The sequence below is a fragment of the Phalacrocorax carbo genome, chromosome 23, assembly GCF_963921805.1.
Source record: "Phalacrocorax carbo chromosome 23, bPhaCar2.1, whole genome shotgun sequence".
Taxonomy (NCBI): domain Eukaryota; kingdom Metazoa; phylum Chordata; class Aves; order Suliformes; family Phalacrocoracidae; genus Phalacrocorax; species Phalacrocorax carbo.
The window spans coordinates 1,424,255-1,436,770 of record NC_087535.1 but is presented as its reverse complement, the minus strand read 5'-3'; the positions used below and the strand labels follow the sequence as shown (position 1 = coordinate 1,436,770).

General features: G+C 56.0%; 1 protein-coding gene across 3 annotated transcripts; it reads right to left on the bottom strand.

Annotated features, from left to right (window-relative positions):
* Positions 1 to 319: 319 nt before the first annotated feature.
* TNNT2 (troponin T2, cardiac type) lies at positions 320 to 12,118 on the bottom strand. Of its 3 annotated transcripts, XM_064472072.1 has the most exons (18): positions 12,051 to 12,118; positions 9,623 to 9,670; positions 8,639 to 8,649; positions 8,497 to 8,514; positions 7,826 to 7,855; positions 7,008 to 7,064; positions 6,419 to 6,448; positions 5,866 to 5,901; positions 5,559 to 5,580; positions 4,537 to 4,597; positions 4,280 to 4,396; positions 3,863 to 3,940; positions 3,611 to 3,721; positions 3,088 to 3,197; positions 2,550 to 2,640; positions 1,982 to 2,022; positions 1,271 to 1,276; positions 320 to 613 (listed from the first exon to the last, which is right to left on the bottom strand). In XM_064472072.1, the coding sequence occupies exons 2-18, from the start codon at positions 9,658 to 9,660 to the stop codon at positions 565 to 567; spliced, it is 906 nt and encodes a 301-aa protein (XP_064328142.1). In that variant the 5' UTR covers positions 9,661 to 9,670; positions 12,051 to 12,118; the 3' UTR covers positions 320 to 564. The 3 variants fall into 3 exon arrangements, with proteins under 3 accessions (XP_064328142.1, XP_064328141.1, XP_064328140.1); XM_064472071.1 differs by lacking the exons at positions 1,271 to 1,276; positions 6,419 to 6,448; positions 7,826 to 7,855; ... (2 more) ...; positions 9,623 to 9,670; positions 12,051 to 12,118 and having other exon boundaries at positions 7,008 to 7,031; XM_064472070.1 differs by lacking the exons at positions 320 to 613; positions 6,419 to 6,448; positions 7,826 to 7,855; ... (2 more) ...; positions 9,623 to 9,670; positions 12,051 to 12,118 and having other exon boundaries at positions 639 to 1,873; positions 7,008 to 7,031.
* Positions 12,119 to 12,516: the final 398 nt, after the last annotated feature.

Below are 12,516 nucleotides of genomic sequence, written 5' to 3'. Positions count from 1 at the left end.
GCCCTGACACAGAGAATAGTGAGGGAGGGCTCTGGTACTGCAAAAGCAGGAACTAAAGTGCCCATAACAAGGATTGCCCCAGACTGCAGCAGGAAGAGCAGGTCAGACCACTGAGGTCTGTTACAAAACCTCCCAAGGACTGCAGCTGTGAGATGCTGTGAGGCAAGGGGCCACGTTATTTGGAGGTCCTGAATGGTTGCTGCATCCTCTTGCACCCCAGGGAGCGGGTGTGCAACTGCACTTGCTCCATCGAGCCCTGCTGGGATTGTCCTGTGCCTGCTTCCCCTGGCCTCAGAGCTTGAGGATGGAGACAACACTCGCAGCCCCTCACCGTTCTCTTTATTTACAGACACAACATCAACTCAGGGTGCGGAGATGAGAAACGGCACCTCGCGAAGCACCTGCCCACCCAGACAGCGCTGTGCCTGCAGCAGGGTCTTTGCTCTGTGCAGTGGGAGGGCGGGTGGGCACGTGGTGCAGGCTCCATGACGTAGGGAAGCCAGCTGGTCAAACAAAAGGCAATACACCTTTCTGTGGCGGAGCCTCCTTTGCCTTCTGAGTCATCTATTTCCACCGCCCACCCACCATGGTCTTCCCACGGGCAGCTTTTGACCTGGAAGGGAAGCAGAAAAGCACGTGCAAAAAGGTGTTAGTGACCGTGAAAGGAGGGAGACGGTGGGTGCCATTGGAGGAGAAACAGAGGCCCTGCAAAGAGGACCGAGCCATCTCCGGTCGATGCTCACTGCCCTGTGGGGAACAAGGTCTTCAGTGGCCCCTGGTAAAAGCCTGGGACCTGAGTGAGTCTGTGTGTTTTGGCACTGTATGGGAACAAGCTCATGCATTTGGCCAGGTGTTTCTAAGGAGCTCTGATTCCCTTCCCATGTGCCTCCCTCCCAAGGATCCTTCAGAGAAGAACAGATGAGTTGGACCTCCAGCTGTGGAGGGATAAAGACAGCTGCAGGGTCCTTCTCCCAGGAACCAGAAGCTGTGAAGCTGTTAGCCAGGACTCACCACATTGCTCTCCCTAACCAGCGTCAGGGGAGCCGGCACTGCCCTGGCCATGGGTCAGCAGAGAGGAGGAGGAAGCTCGTGTGCACAGTGAAGGGCATTTCTGGCATGTCATCCTGAGAGTCACCAGCCCAGCTTTGGCTGCCAATCCTTGGCATTGCCTTCTCCCTCAGCCTTGCCGCTAGCCTGACGTCAGCCCCAGTGTCCATGCAGCACACGTACAGTGGGAGACACACGGCACTCAGGAAAAACCTGTACTCACCCTTTGCTGCGGTGACAGGCGATGTTGGGGCAGAAGAGAAGAGAGATTTGGTGTAAGCGGGTGGGGGATGCTGCTGATTGTTACGTGGGGCACACTGAGCGCCTCCCATGTGAGATGGCAGGGTGGGATGGGGATGCGAGAGCAGCATGGTGCTCCCGAGGGTGGGGGGTAAACACCCACCTCCACCCTCCTATAAAGGGTCCCCCAGAGCTGTGCAGGGAACATGGGCATGGGGACAGGCTCCCCTGTCCTTGAGGGGCTGCACAGCTCCCACAGCCCCGGGATTTCCCCTCCTACACAAGCTGGGGTCTCCAGCACCTTCCCTGAGATGGAGGGCAGAGCTACTGCAGGGATGGGGATGGCCGGAGGCTGGCAGGGTCCTGCAGGACACAAAGTTCCATGTGCAGGGGTGAGGTCTTCCTGGGGTCCATCCCCAGCCAGAGCCTCTGGGGCAGGGAGAAGCTGGTGAAGGAGGGAGGCAATGGGGGTCTTTCAGTGGGAGCAGAGCAGCATGGACTGGGGTCCCTGGGCCAGAGCTGCAGGACCATGAACACCAGGTACCAGTGGGCCTGGGGGCAGGCGTGGGAAGGACAGGAGGTGGCTCTGCAAGAGTGCGAGAGAGTCAGGAGATACACAGGGAGGGAACTGGGGCCAAGGGGGCAGGGAACTGGAAGGGCAGGGGGCATCGAGGAAGGATGCTCAGCGACTTACACTTTCTGGTGGTCACTAACGCGGTTTCGGAGGACATTGATCTGCAAAGGAAACAGGCAGCTGGGGAGGCCTGGCAGGATGCCCCATGCCTGGCCAGGGACAAGGGTTGGGGCGAAGGTGCATCACTCCTTTCTCTTCCCCAGCGGTTCTTGCACGGGGTTTAGTGCAGGGCTGTGCTGTGCAGCACAGAGGGAAGCCTGTTGCAGTGCGAAGCACACACCCCCAGGAGCTGGGACGTCACACCTTGCAGACCCCTTCAGCAGCTGCCACATCCTCCGGCATTTCATAGCTCAGCCCTGCCAGGGTGGCCGACAACCACTGCGAGCATTGGTTTGCTCCTGTCTCGTCTCCAAAAGGGAGGCAGACGTGGCTTTGCTTTCAGTGGTGCAGAGCCTCTTGGGTGTTTGTCACCCCAGGCACAAGGCGGGCACAGCCCTTTTCTGATGCGGCCGGCTTTCCTGCGACGGCACCGTCAGTCACACAACCCACCTCCTCTCCCAGATGTGGAGCAGAGGGAGAGCCAGGCACACAGAGAGTCAGCAAGCTCATGGAGGGCCTCGTGACTCACCTCGTATTTCTGCCGCTTGAACTTTTCCTGCAGGTCAAATTTCTCAGCCTCCAGATCGCGGATGGTTTGCCATAGCTCCTTGGCCTTGTCCCTGTGGGAAGAGCCGGCTGGCGTCAGTGCAGAGAAGGGATGTGGCTCACAGGGAGCTCACTGCAGGGGACAGGGCAGTGATGCCACCTTCTCGCCCGCTCCCCCAGGACGGGTCTCTGCAGGCTCCGTGCCCAGCCGGGGATGCGTTGGCCAGTCCCACGCGGGGACGGAAGGCATGGCGGGGAGGCTGGGACACGCGGGGACATGTATGTCCCACACGTGTAAGCGTGGCTCCCTCTGATGGCCGGCGCTGTCAGCAGCAGCCTGGCAGTGGTGGTGCAGCACAGCCACGGAGCCCACGTTCCCCGTGGGGTGTCGCAGCCCACCTGCCACCTGTGCCATCACCCTCTTGTCTGGGCTGCAAGCCCCAGACAGCCCACCCTGCCCCAGGAGGTGGGACCCAAAGCAGAGCCCCATCCTGGACATCCCTCCTGCAGCCATCACTCACCGCAGCTTGTCTTCATTGAGGTGGTCGATATTCAGGGGCTTCCGCCTTTCGCTGAGGATCTTCTTCTTCTTTTCCCGCTCTGTTTGCTTCTTCCCACCCTTTTTCTCTGACTGAGGGAACCATCAGTCCGTCTGAGGGAAGGAAATCTGCCCAGCTTTTGCTCTACCCCCATCCCCAGCTCTTCCCGCAACACCCTCTGCTTCTGGAGTCAGGGACTTGAGAAGAACATGAGGCCCTCAAGGAAATTTTGGCAATACAGGGCAGGACCCCCCACCCCCCCATTCCTGTCCCTGAGGCAAGGCTGGACTCCCCCAGCCAGCATGTGCAAAGCAGAGCTCTGAGCTCACTTTGGCCCTCTGATCGCTGCGCTGACCCAGCCATGGTGGCCTGTCTTCTTCTGCTTGTAGAAACCACAGTCTACCAGCACTGAGAATAGTGCGTGGTGCCGTGGGGCCAGCCCATGGTCGAGCCCTTCCCAGGAGCCCCAGCAACTTCATTGCAACTGCCTGGGGTAGGATCACACCTTCTGCATGTAGCCTCCAAAATGCAGCATGTTGGAGAAAGCTTTCTTCTTCCGCGCTTCCTCCTCAGCCTTCTTCCGGGCCTCCTCTTCCTCTTTGCGAGCTCTTTCTTCCTGCCAGGGTCAGAAGCGGGCAGACAGAGACCTCATGGACCAGCTTGCATGCAACACACAGCTCGTGCTCCCAAGCGCCCCATGGCCGGGCTTTGCTACCCAAGACCAGCCCAAGGACCCCAGCCCCGGAGGGAGACTCACGGCCATGCGGGCTTGGCGCTCCTTCTCCCTCTCACTGCGAATCCGCTGCTGCTCTGCCCTCTCCGCTCGCCGCTGTTCCTGCAGGAGGAGAGGCTTGGATGCCCCAGGGCATCTGCATCCTCCCTGTCTCTCGGGACACTTCCCTGACCTCCAAAGCCCTGAGAGACCCAAGGGCACATCTGCTGTTCCCACGTCTCCCAGGAGAGCACACGGACCGGAGCCCGCAGGGGAAGGTACATCTCAGGCGCTGCAGCATCGCAGCAGCCAGACTGGGGGCTTCCCAGGCAGTGGGGTACAGAATCAGGCTCTGTCTTGCAGGGACATGGGATGTCTCAGGTATTGTGGTTGGGACTGTGGCTGCTTGCCCACAGGGGAGAGGGTGGCAATAGCGATAGAGGGGGAGGGCTGCAGACATACAATCCTGTCCTTGAGGGAGATGAGCTCCTCTTCCTCCTTCTTCCTGCTCTCAAAGTGAGCTTCAATTAGGGCCTGCAGTTCATTCAGGTCCTTCTCCATGCGCTTGCGGTGGATGTCCTGCACCAGATAGCAACAGCAGAGATGGCTACACTTACACAAGTGAAGCCCTCCAGGGGCTGCAGAGCTGCTGGGCACGGTGTGGAGGAGCAATGCAAGGAGAACACCTCACACAGGATGACTTTGGGTGCACTACTCACATCAAAATCCAGTCTCTCACCATCTGGGATTTTGGGAGGCACCAGGTTTGGCATGAAGACCCTGCAGTCAAAGGTGAGCAGGAAGATGGAGAGCCTGCAGCACACACCTGGGACAGGACGGTGCCTTTCATCCCACGCTGATCTACCCAGCCCTCCTCTCTGAACTTCACAGTCCCCAGGGATGCAGAGTGAGCACATTTTGAGGACAGCAAGTTTAATCCTGCTTGCTGGAGGTTGCCAGCTGGACAGCCTCAGAGGAAGACCTCTGGCATTCCCGGGAAGCGCTCCAAGGCACCCACATGGCTGGAATAACGGCAAGCTACAGGCAACGTGGCCACGACCCTTTGTCAGGCACCCTGGGGCTGGCAGCTACCCCACTGCTCACCCAAAAGAGCACAGAGGAACTGTGCGCTACAGTGTGATCTGGCACACAGAGATGAAAACCATCCTCTCATCCTCTGTAGGCTTGAGGGAGGGCAGGAGATGTTCAGATGCACATAAAGACTCAAAGGGATGAAGAGATCACGGCTGAAGACAGATCTGCCTCCCCGACCCCAGCATCCCATGGGTCCATGAGGACCCACAGCAATTGTTCCAGCCCCACTCCTTCAGGCAGGTGCTCCTGTCCCAGGGATGCTGGCACTCATGCAAATGCCTGCCTCGTGCCAGCCATGGCCAGCAGCATTCTGGAGAAGCAACTCCCTGGCTGTGCCATGGACTACGTACCCCAGGCTGTGGTACACACACTTTTTCAATCTGCAGGGCCACAGGACAGCAGGATCTCCTCTGAGGAGCAACAAAATGCTTCAAAACCTTATTTTCAGGATCCTCTTCATGTTTTTCTGCCTTTTTCTCTCCCCTTTTCTCTCCTTGTCCCTGTCCCCACCCTGCTTTCATGCTTTTGAAGCTTCACTGTCCCATGTCCTTTATGGACCATGGTGCTAAGCCCATCACACGGAGCCACTGCCCTGACACAGCTCCTAGTTCAGACCTTGCACCAGAGAAAATGTACCAACACTTACTTGGGCTTTGGCTTCGATTCACCTGTGGGTCCCCAGGAGCAGGAGAGAAAGACAACGTTAATGTCACAGAGGCATTTGCTTTCACACTTGACTGAAACCCCACAACACTGAGCCAAGCTACCCCTCTCAGCCTGCACTGTGGATCATCCTCCAGGAAAAAGGCATGCAGTGAGGTGTCGTCTGTATGCCAAAACCTGAGACACACGCTGATGCTCCTGGCTGACCAGAAAGGCTCTTGGTACCTCCTTATACAGGCAAAGGGACAGTCCCTCCCACCCCCAGAGAGGAATGAGGATGGATACTTCACCTTCCCCAGGCTCCTGCTCTCGGTCCGCCTCTCCACCTGTGGAAAACATGATGCTTTGGCTCCCAGAAGCCAGCCCTGCTGTGCACCGTGCTCGCAGACACAGTGGGGTGGTTCAGCCATGTCGTTCCCCTCTGCCCATGCTTAGCCCCACTGCAAAACCCACCTCCACCCCCCCCCAGGGTGAACGGGGAGAGAGCAGGTCCCTCACGGACATCCCTCACCCACAGGCAGACCAGGAGAGCCCCAGGTCCTTTCCAGGAGGAACCCAGACAAGCTTTGCTCAGGCTGAGAAAGCAGAAGTACTACCTTCTCCTTCTGTGTTTTGGGTGAATTTCTCACCTAGGCAGCACAAAGGCACCCCTCCTGCAGGCCTTCTGCTGCCCCAGCCCTGGCAGAGGACGAGGCCAGGGCAGCTCTGCCCTATTTACCACAGATTCACTCTCTTCAGCAGCAAATGAATTCATCACTGAAAACCCCAGTGGGGCCAGTGTTTTGGGGGACTGAGATCGGGACTGAAATGGCCAAAAATGCCCCTCCTCCATTCCTGCTTTACCTTCTCCTGGTGCTTTTGTTTCTTCTTCTTCTGTTTCAAAGGCAATGGGGAGAATATGAGCATCCGTGGGTGAGAGCAGCCACATGCCCCCAGCACAGAGGGGTCCCAGCACCCTAATTTGGGGCATACAGCTGGGATCTAAGCCTGCCCCACCAGCCGTGAGAGCATGGGGACACACACCAGGCAACCCAGTCTGCTCCAAAGGTATCATGAAGTCCAGTGCTCTTTGGATGGTGAGGCACAACACAGCATGACCCCCAGGCTATGGGGGCCTCTTGGTAGAACAGCCATAACTATTTTTTGGCATTATTTCAGAGTGCTGGACAAAAACTTTTTAATCAGCGACCAGCAGAAAACACCATTTTCCTCATGCTTGCAGGGCCAAGGCGCTCATAGATCAGGAAAGGGCAGCTCACTTTTGATACCTCCTTACTGGAAACCACGTACACGGGGGAGAGCTGACCCTCTGTGCTGCTGGCCTGCTGTCACAGGCCAGGCTGGGACACCCCAGACCCTGCTCATTGCGCCACTGAAGCAGAGCATGGCTCCAGCCAAGCCATGGGAGCTTGCTGGCCAAGCCACCACGCACCTTCTGCCTTGGTTTCTTCGGTCTCCTCCTCTGCCTCCTCTACCTCTTCTTCCTGACCTGTGGAATAACCAGCAGCGTGAGTCCGACAGCCACCGCTCCCACTGGCTCCCTGCGGACCCCAGTATCACGACAACTGCGGCATGGAACCAGCCAAGAGAGAGACCCTGGGGGAGACGTAGCCGCAGGAGAATGAAGCAGTGGCTCAGAAAGCAAAGGGCTTCGCTCTAACCCTTACCCATGGGATGATGTCTGTGCTTGGGCAGGACGAAAAAAAAAATTAAAGGATTTCTAGCCACCTCCTGGTTTGTCCCTCACTCCCTCTCATGCTGTCATGCTCTTACACCCCAGGATGGGGGCAGTGATTACTATTGCTCTCCTCTAGCCAGCGAAGAACAAGACTGGCTGGCGTTTGAGATTGTGCCTTTGCACCTTTACAGTCTTATTTATGACACTGTTGGAGCACTTTTCCACTGGAGGGAGCAGTATCCCCACAGGAGTCCTCTGCTGGAGTCACAGTGATGCTGGGGCCCACAGGTCCTGGGAAGACTTGTGGTCCCACAGCAAGAGAGAAGGAAAGAAAAAGAAGCTGGCAAACCACGAGTGTGTTGGATTGATAGATGCAAGAGAGAAGCCACAGACATAGGGGCAGATAGGGCAGCACAGCAGGGCAGGAAGGGGGGAGTGCAAGAAGCAAGAGAGAGAAGTGGAAGAATGAAAGAAAACCATTTCCCAACCAGGGAGAGGCAAAAGACACACCGACCCACGACATATTCACAGCAGCAGTGGAGAGATGAAATAAAAAAAGGTGCAATAACTACCGTCTTCTTCCTCTATCCATTCTTCCTCTTCTGAGCCAGGGAGGAGGGAAAGGAATAAGTGCAGAGGTTAGTCGGACGCCATAAAGCCGTGGAGGGTAGCTATGGCGTGCACGAGATGAGGACTCTAGCACTGCAGTGGTTTTCCCCCTTTGCTTTTAACGATCAGGATGTTTAGCCGTGCAGCAGCCCGGCCTGCCTGGCAGCGCCCTGAAGCAGCAAAAGGCTCAGCAAAACCCAGCTCCCAAACCCAGCCCCAAATGCACAGCCCAGCTGTGTCCCAGAGTGGCCACGGGCACCATGGGGTTTGCTTCCTCATCAGACTGAGGCAGTTGGAGGTTTGCTCTTGAGCATCATTAACGCACATTCAGCTGAGGCTCCAGCTCCCGTTGAGTTACTGGGCTCGCACCTCGGCCAACACCCAAGCCCAGCATTTCCACCCCTGTTTTGGGTCAAGGGATCACTCTGACAAAAGAGATCCTGAGAAAATTCAGCCTGGCTTTGTTCCTACTGACGTTTCAGGTGCAGAAATCTAGAACATGGTCTCACCTGCCTTTCCCGGTCATGATTTGTCCATTGCAGTTAAGGAGCTTACCACCGCAACCCACCCAAGCAAAACACTGAACCAATAGCACTTTCCTCTTGGTCCTTGCAACTGCTGGTGAAACACCCACCTTCTTCCACGTACTCCTCTTCACAGAGCGCACGGGTGCACGGGAGAGAGGGAAGGGAAAGAAGACGCAGATTATTGAAGTAGCTCTGATCATTTCTTAGCTTCAGCCTCGGGGCAGCTGCAGATGCTCCATGTCCCCTTACCTTCCTGCTCCCTGCAAAGCACAACACAAATTTGCAGAGTTACAGCAATCTGCTTTGTGTCCATCCATGAGGCTGAAGGGGAATTTGAAATTTCCCCAAGGTTGGCTCCTCTTTTTCATGGCAATGGGCAATGACTGCTAAGCAGGCTGCTGTGTGACTTGCTGTAAGGTGGCAGTGGGATGGAACAAGACCCACATCATCCTGCGGGCTGTGGATAGCAGGGGCTGAAGTGCTCAACTGACACATCAGCAGTGGTCAGAGCACAACACCATTTTGCAGCTTGAGAAGATCAAGTGACCGTGGCCTGTAACCCTAGAAATGGGCATGTCGCAACTCACCTTTGCCCCAGAACCCCTTCCTGACCTTGGGGGAGATGCGTAGTCTGTCCTTGGCTGTGCCCAGGGGACACTGGGCTCAGGGGTCAGAGGGATCACTGAGACACGCGAGCCTCGTGCCATTTAAGCTTAAGAGAAGGATTCAGATCTACCTTTTCTGCTGGTGGATGAGAAGTAGGAGCTGTGTTTGGACTGATCCCTATAACCGTGTATTGCAGATATTGAGCCCCTTCTCTCCAAGATGTGCCGCACGGCCCACAGGCCTTGCTGGCAAAAGTTGCCCTCAGATCTGGGCCTTGGGAAGCGATGCTCTGGGCGCGGCAATAGGACCCCAGCAGCAACAGACTGATGACATTAGCTTTTCCCAGCTCTATCTCACTGATTTAGACTGCAGTATTTTTAATGCAGGGACTGTCTTTTGCCATGTATGTGCTGATACAGCTCCTAACACAAAGCTCCCCGCTGCTGGGGGTGTCGGCACTGTCACGGCCGCCGTGCAGATGGGCACGGGGTGCGGAGATTTCACACTGGGTGCTGATGTAATGGTGAGAGCTGGCGCCCCCCAAACAGCACCTTCAGGCAATACAGTGGTGCTGTGGGAAAGTGGGAATAAGAAGAAAGAAAGGGTGTTTAAAAACACACCACTTACTGCTCATATTCTTCGATGACCTCTTCAGAGTCCGACATGCCTGGTTATCTAGCAGAATTCAAGGCAGATTGGAAAAAGGGAGAGTTAGGAGCTGAGATAAGGACAAGCACAGCCTGTCCTCCAGTGCCCAAGACTCAGGCACAGAGATGCTGCGTCTCTCCAAAGAGCTTGGAGCTTCAAGCCGTCCCCAGCCAGGCTGTGACAGCGTTATCTCAGCAGAGATAAGGGTCCCCCCTCCCCTCCTGTCCCAGGATCACATCTCGCCCCAAATAGGAGGCAGGAGATTAGACACAGCCTCATGCAACACCGATAACCGCTGTCAGGAGCCATGTCCGGGACACGCAGCTCCCCTCGCCGCAGCCCTGTGTTTGCTCAGGGCACAGGAAAATAACCCACTTGTAATGTTCTGCTTGTTTTGCTTCCTGACTATTCTTAGCTCACTTGGGATATAGAAACTTGCAGGGGCATCCTGTTATCTGAGATTTACAGCCCTCCACAAGCCACAGCACAAGATCTTGGTGACCCCTCCCAGCCCAGCACTCCAAGTGCAGAGCATGCTCTGGAAAGGGGTGATCTGGGCTCAGCAGTTTCTCTCCTGGTCCTGGCCCTGAGACTCGGGTTAGCTAAAAGGAATAATTCACATCCTGGTTTAGCAATGGGGCTAATAACTCTGCAGAAACGGCCATGCTCATCTTCCCAGCACACCCATCTCCCTCCCAGCCATGGTCAGGAGGACTTCGCTCATTGCCCCACCTCACCTAGCTTCCACCCAATGCTCCACCGCAAGGTCTGCACAGACCAGCCCTATGATCAGCCCCAGCATGGGCATCCCAGAGCAGCCCTGAGCATCAGCCCAAGCCCCTGCACAGCCTCTCCGCCACTCGCGTTTGTGCCAGACCTCAGCAAAGCTGAGATGTAGCAGGCCAATGCAAGGCAGCTCTAGAAATAACTTCCATGTGCTAAACCACCTGTTCCCAGAGCAGCGCCGCTTCACTTCTCCTGCTGGGCGTCTGGGAACAACTGCTCCTGGCTACATCTGTTGAGCATTTATTACCCGGGATGGGTAGGACAGGCTTCAGGATCGCTTAGTCAAGATGTTGAATCCAGGACTGGAATCCACAAGTATGGGAAAGCCACGTTACAGGAGGGGTGCCTCTGCATACCCGTGGTTCCCGGGCGGCTGCCAAACCTCGCTTCTGAGCAATGATTCAGAAGGTGCTTTTTGGAGACTAATGAAGTCAGAACCCATCTGCCTTGGGTTCACCGCCTGCTTCTGCCGTTGACATGCCCTTGCCTCTGATGCATCTGGGGCTTGGCCTTAAGCACCCCGCTCCAGCACCATCCCCTTGATCTCTGCTCAGGCTCAGCATGGTCTTTCTATGCCCAGAGTTTGGCCAAATCATTTATGTGGCCTCTGAGCACCCAAGACTTCATGTAGTCCTCTCACGATGCAAGAGCGGAGAATCCCTCCTGGCCATGACAGTGCAAGCATGCATTTGTGAAAGCTTATTTCTACATTTCCTTTCACCTCCTCTCTCATACATCACTAGATCCCACAGAACATTTGCCGAGGAAAAGCAACAAAACCTGGACTGTTAAGAGTGTAGACAAGAAAAATTAACGTTAACACCAGAAAGTGGCTTTAGGAGATATTTATCCATCCTCTGCACAGAAACAGATAAAACTCTCCATTAAAGCTTTGAAATGTTATTTTGAAAGAATTAGGAGGACCCAGCAGATGTGTTACAGAGTTAATGAGGAAATATGGCACATACTATTGACTGAAAAAAAACTCCCATAAATTGCTGTGGATTAAATACTCCAGATATCCCTCCCGCTCCTTAAAATCCCCCACTCCGTTAGCTAAGGGCTGGTGGTCACACCTCTGGGGCTTAGTTAATCCTCCACAGTTCTCAGTCCCTGCTTTCCTCCAAGCTACCCCGACATGGAGCTCTCCTTCCCCAGCATTTACTCCAGCGTGGGTCACGTCGCTGCTCCCTTCCCGCCTGGCAGAGTGAGACCATGCACGGGAGCATCCCACGCCTAACCCACCCCACGGGCTGGCAGTCAGCCAGGGCCAGGCTGGCCTCTCTCCCCCATGGGCATTGCGTTCCCCCTGTCCCCTCCAGAGACACAGGGAATAGGGATCTATGAGATTCCCTCGGCACCAGGGCAGCCAAAATCCTTCTCAGACACCTTGGCCCACATAGAAGTTGTCTAAAAGGCGTTGGGCAAGTTGCAAATGCAACCCCATGGAGAGGGTCCTGATGCTTTATCCATGGAAATGCCTTCATGGCGAAAATAAATCCCAGTGCAAGTGCTGGGGAGGACCATTAACCCTGAGCCAAACCCCTTCTGGGTCTTTAACAGCTGCCCTTCCACTGAGCATCCTATGCCACGAGCGGGCATCCCACTGCCCCAGCCTTACCTCTGCTGTGGGGCACTGGTGAGATCCCAGGGAGCTGAGGGGAAGCTGGCGGGTGTCTGGGAAATGCTCTTTGGGGGCAGGAGGCTTTAAGGGGGCTCCAGCGCCCACCCCGGGGCGGGCAGCGCCGCGAGGAATGTGCCCGGCGCCCAGCAAGGAATGCAACACTTGTGAGCTGCTATTTCGGCAGCCACGGCTCCGGCCCCCTCCGCTGCTCCCCCTTCCCCCCCACGAGCCCATATAAGCCCAAGCTATTGTGTGGCCTCAGAGATTTGCTATTTTAAACCCTCCGGACTGAGATACGTGAGTGCCCAAGGGGCTGACACAAGCCAGCCAGCTGTCACTTTCTAGGGCCAGGGACATTGATAAGGCAACGCTGCCGCAAGCAGAGGACCGGACCCTCCATTGCAGCCCCTGACTCGGGCTCGTTCTGATGCTGCACCAGGTCCAAGATGCTGTAAAGAGGAAG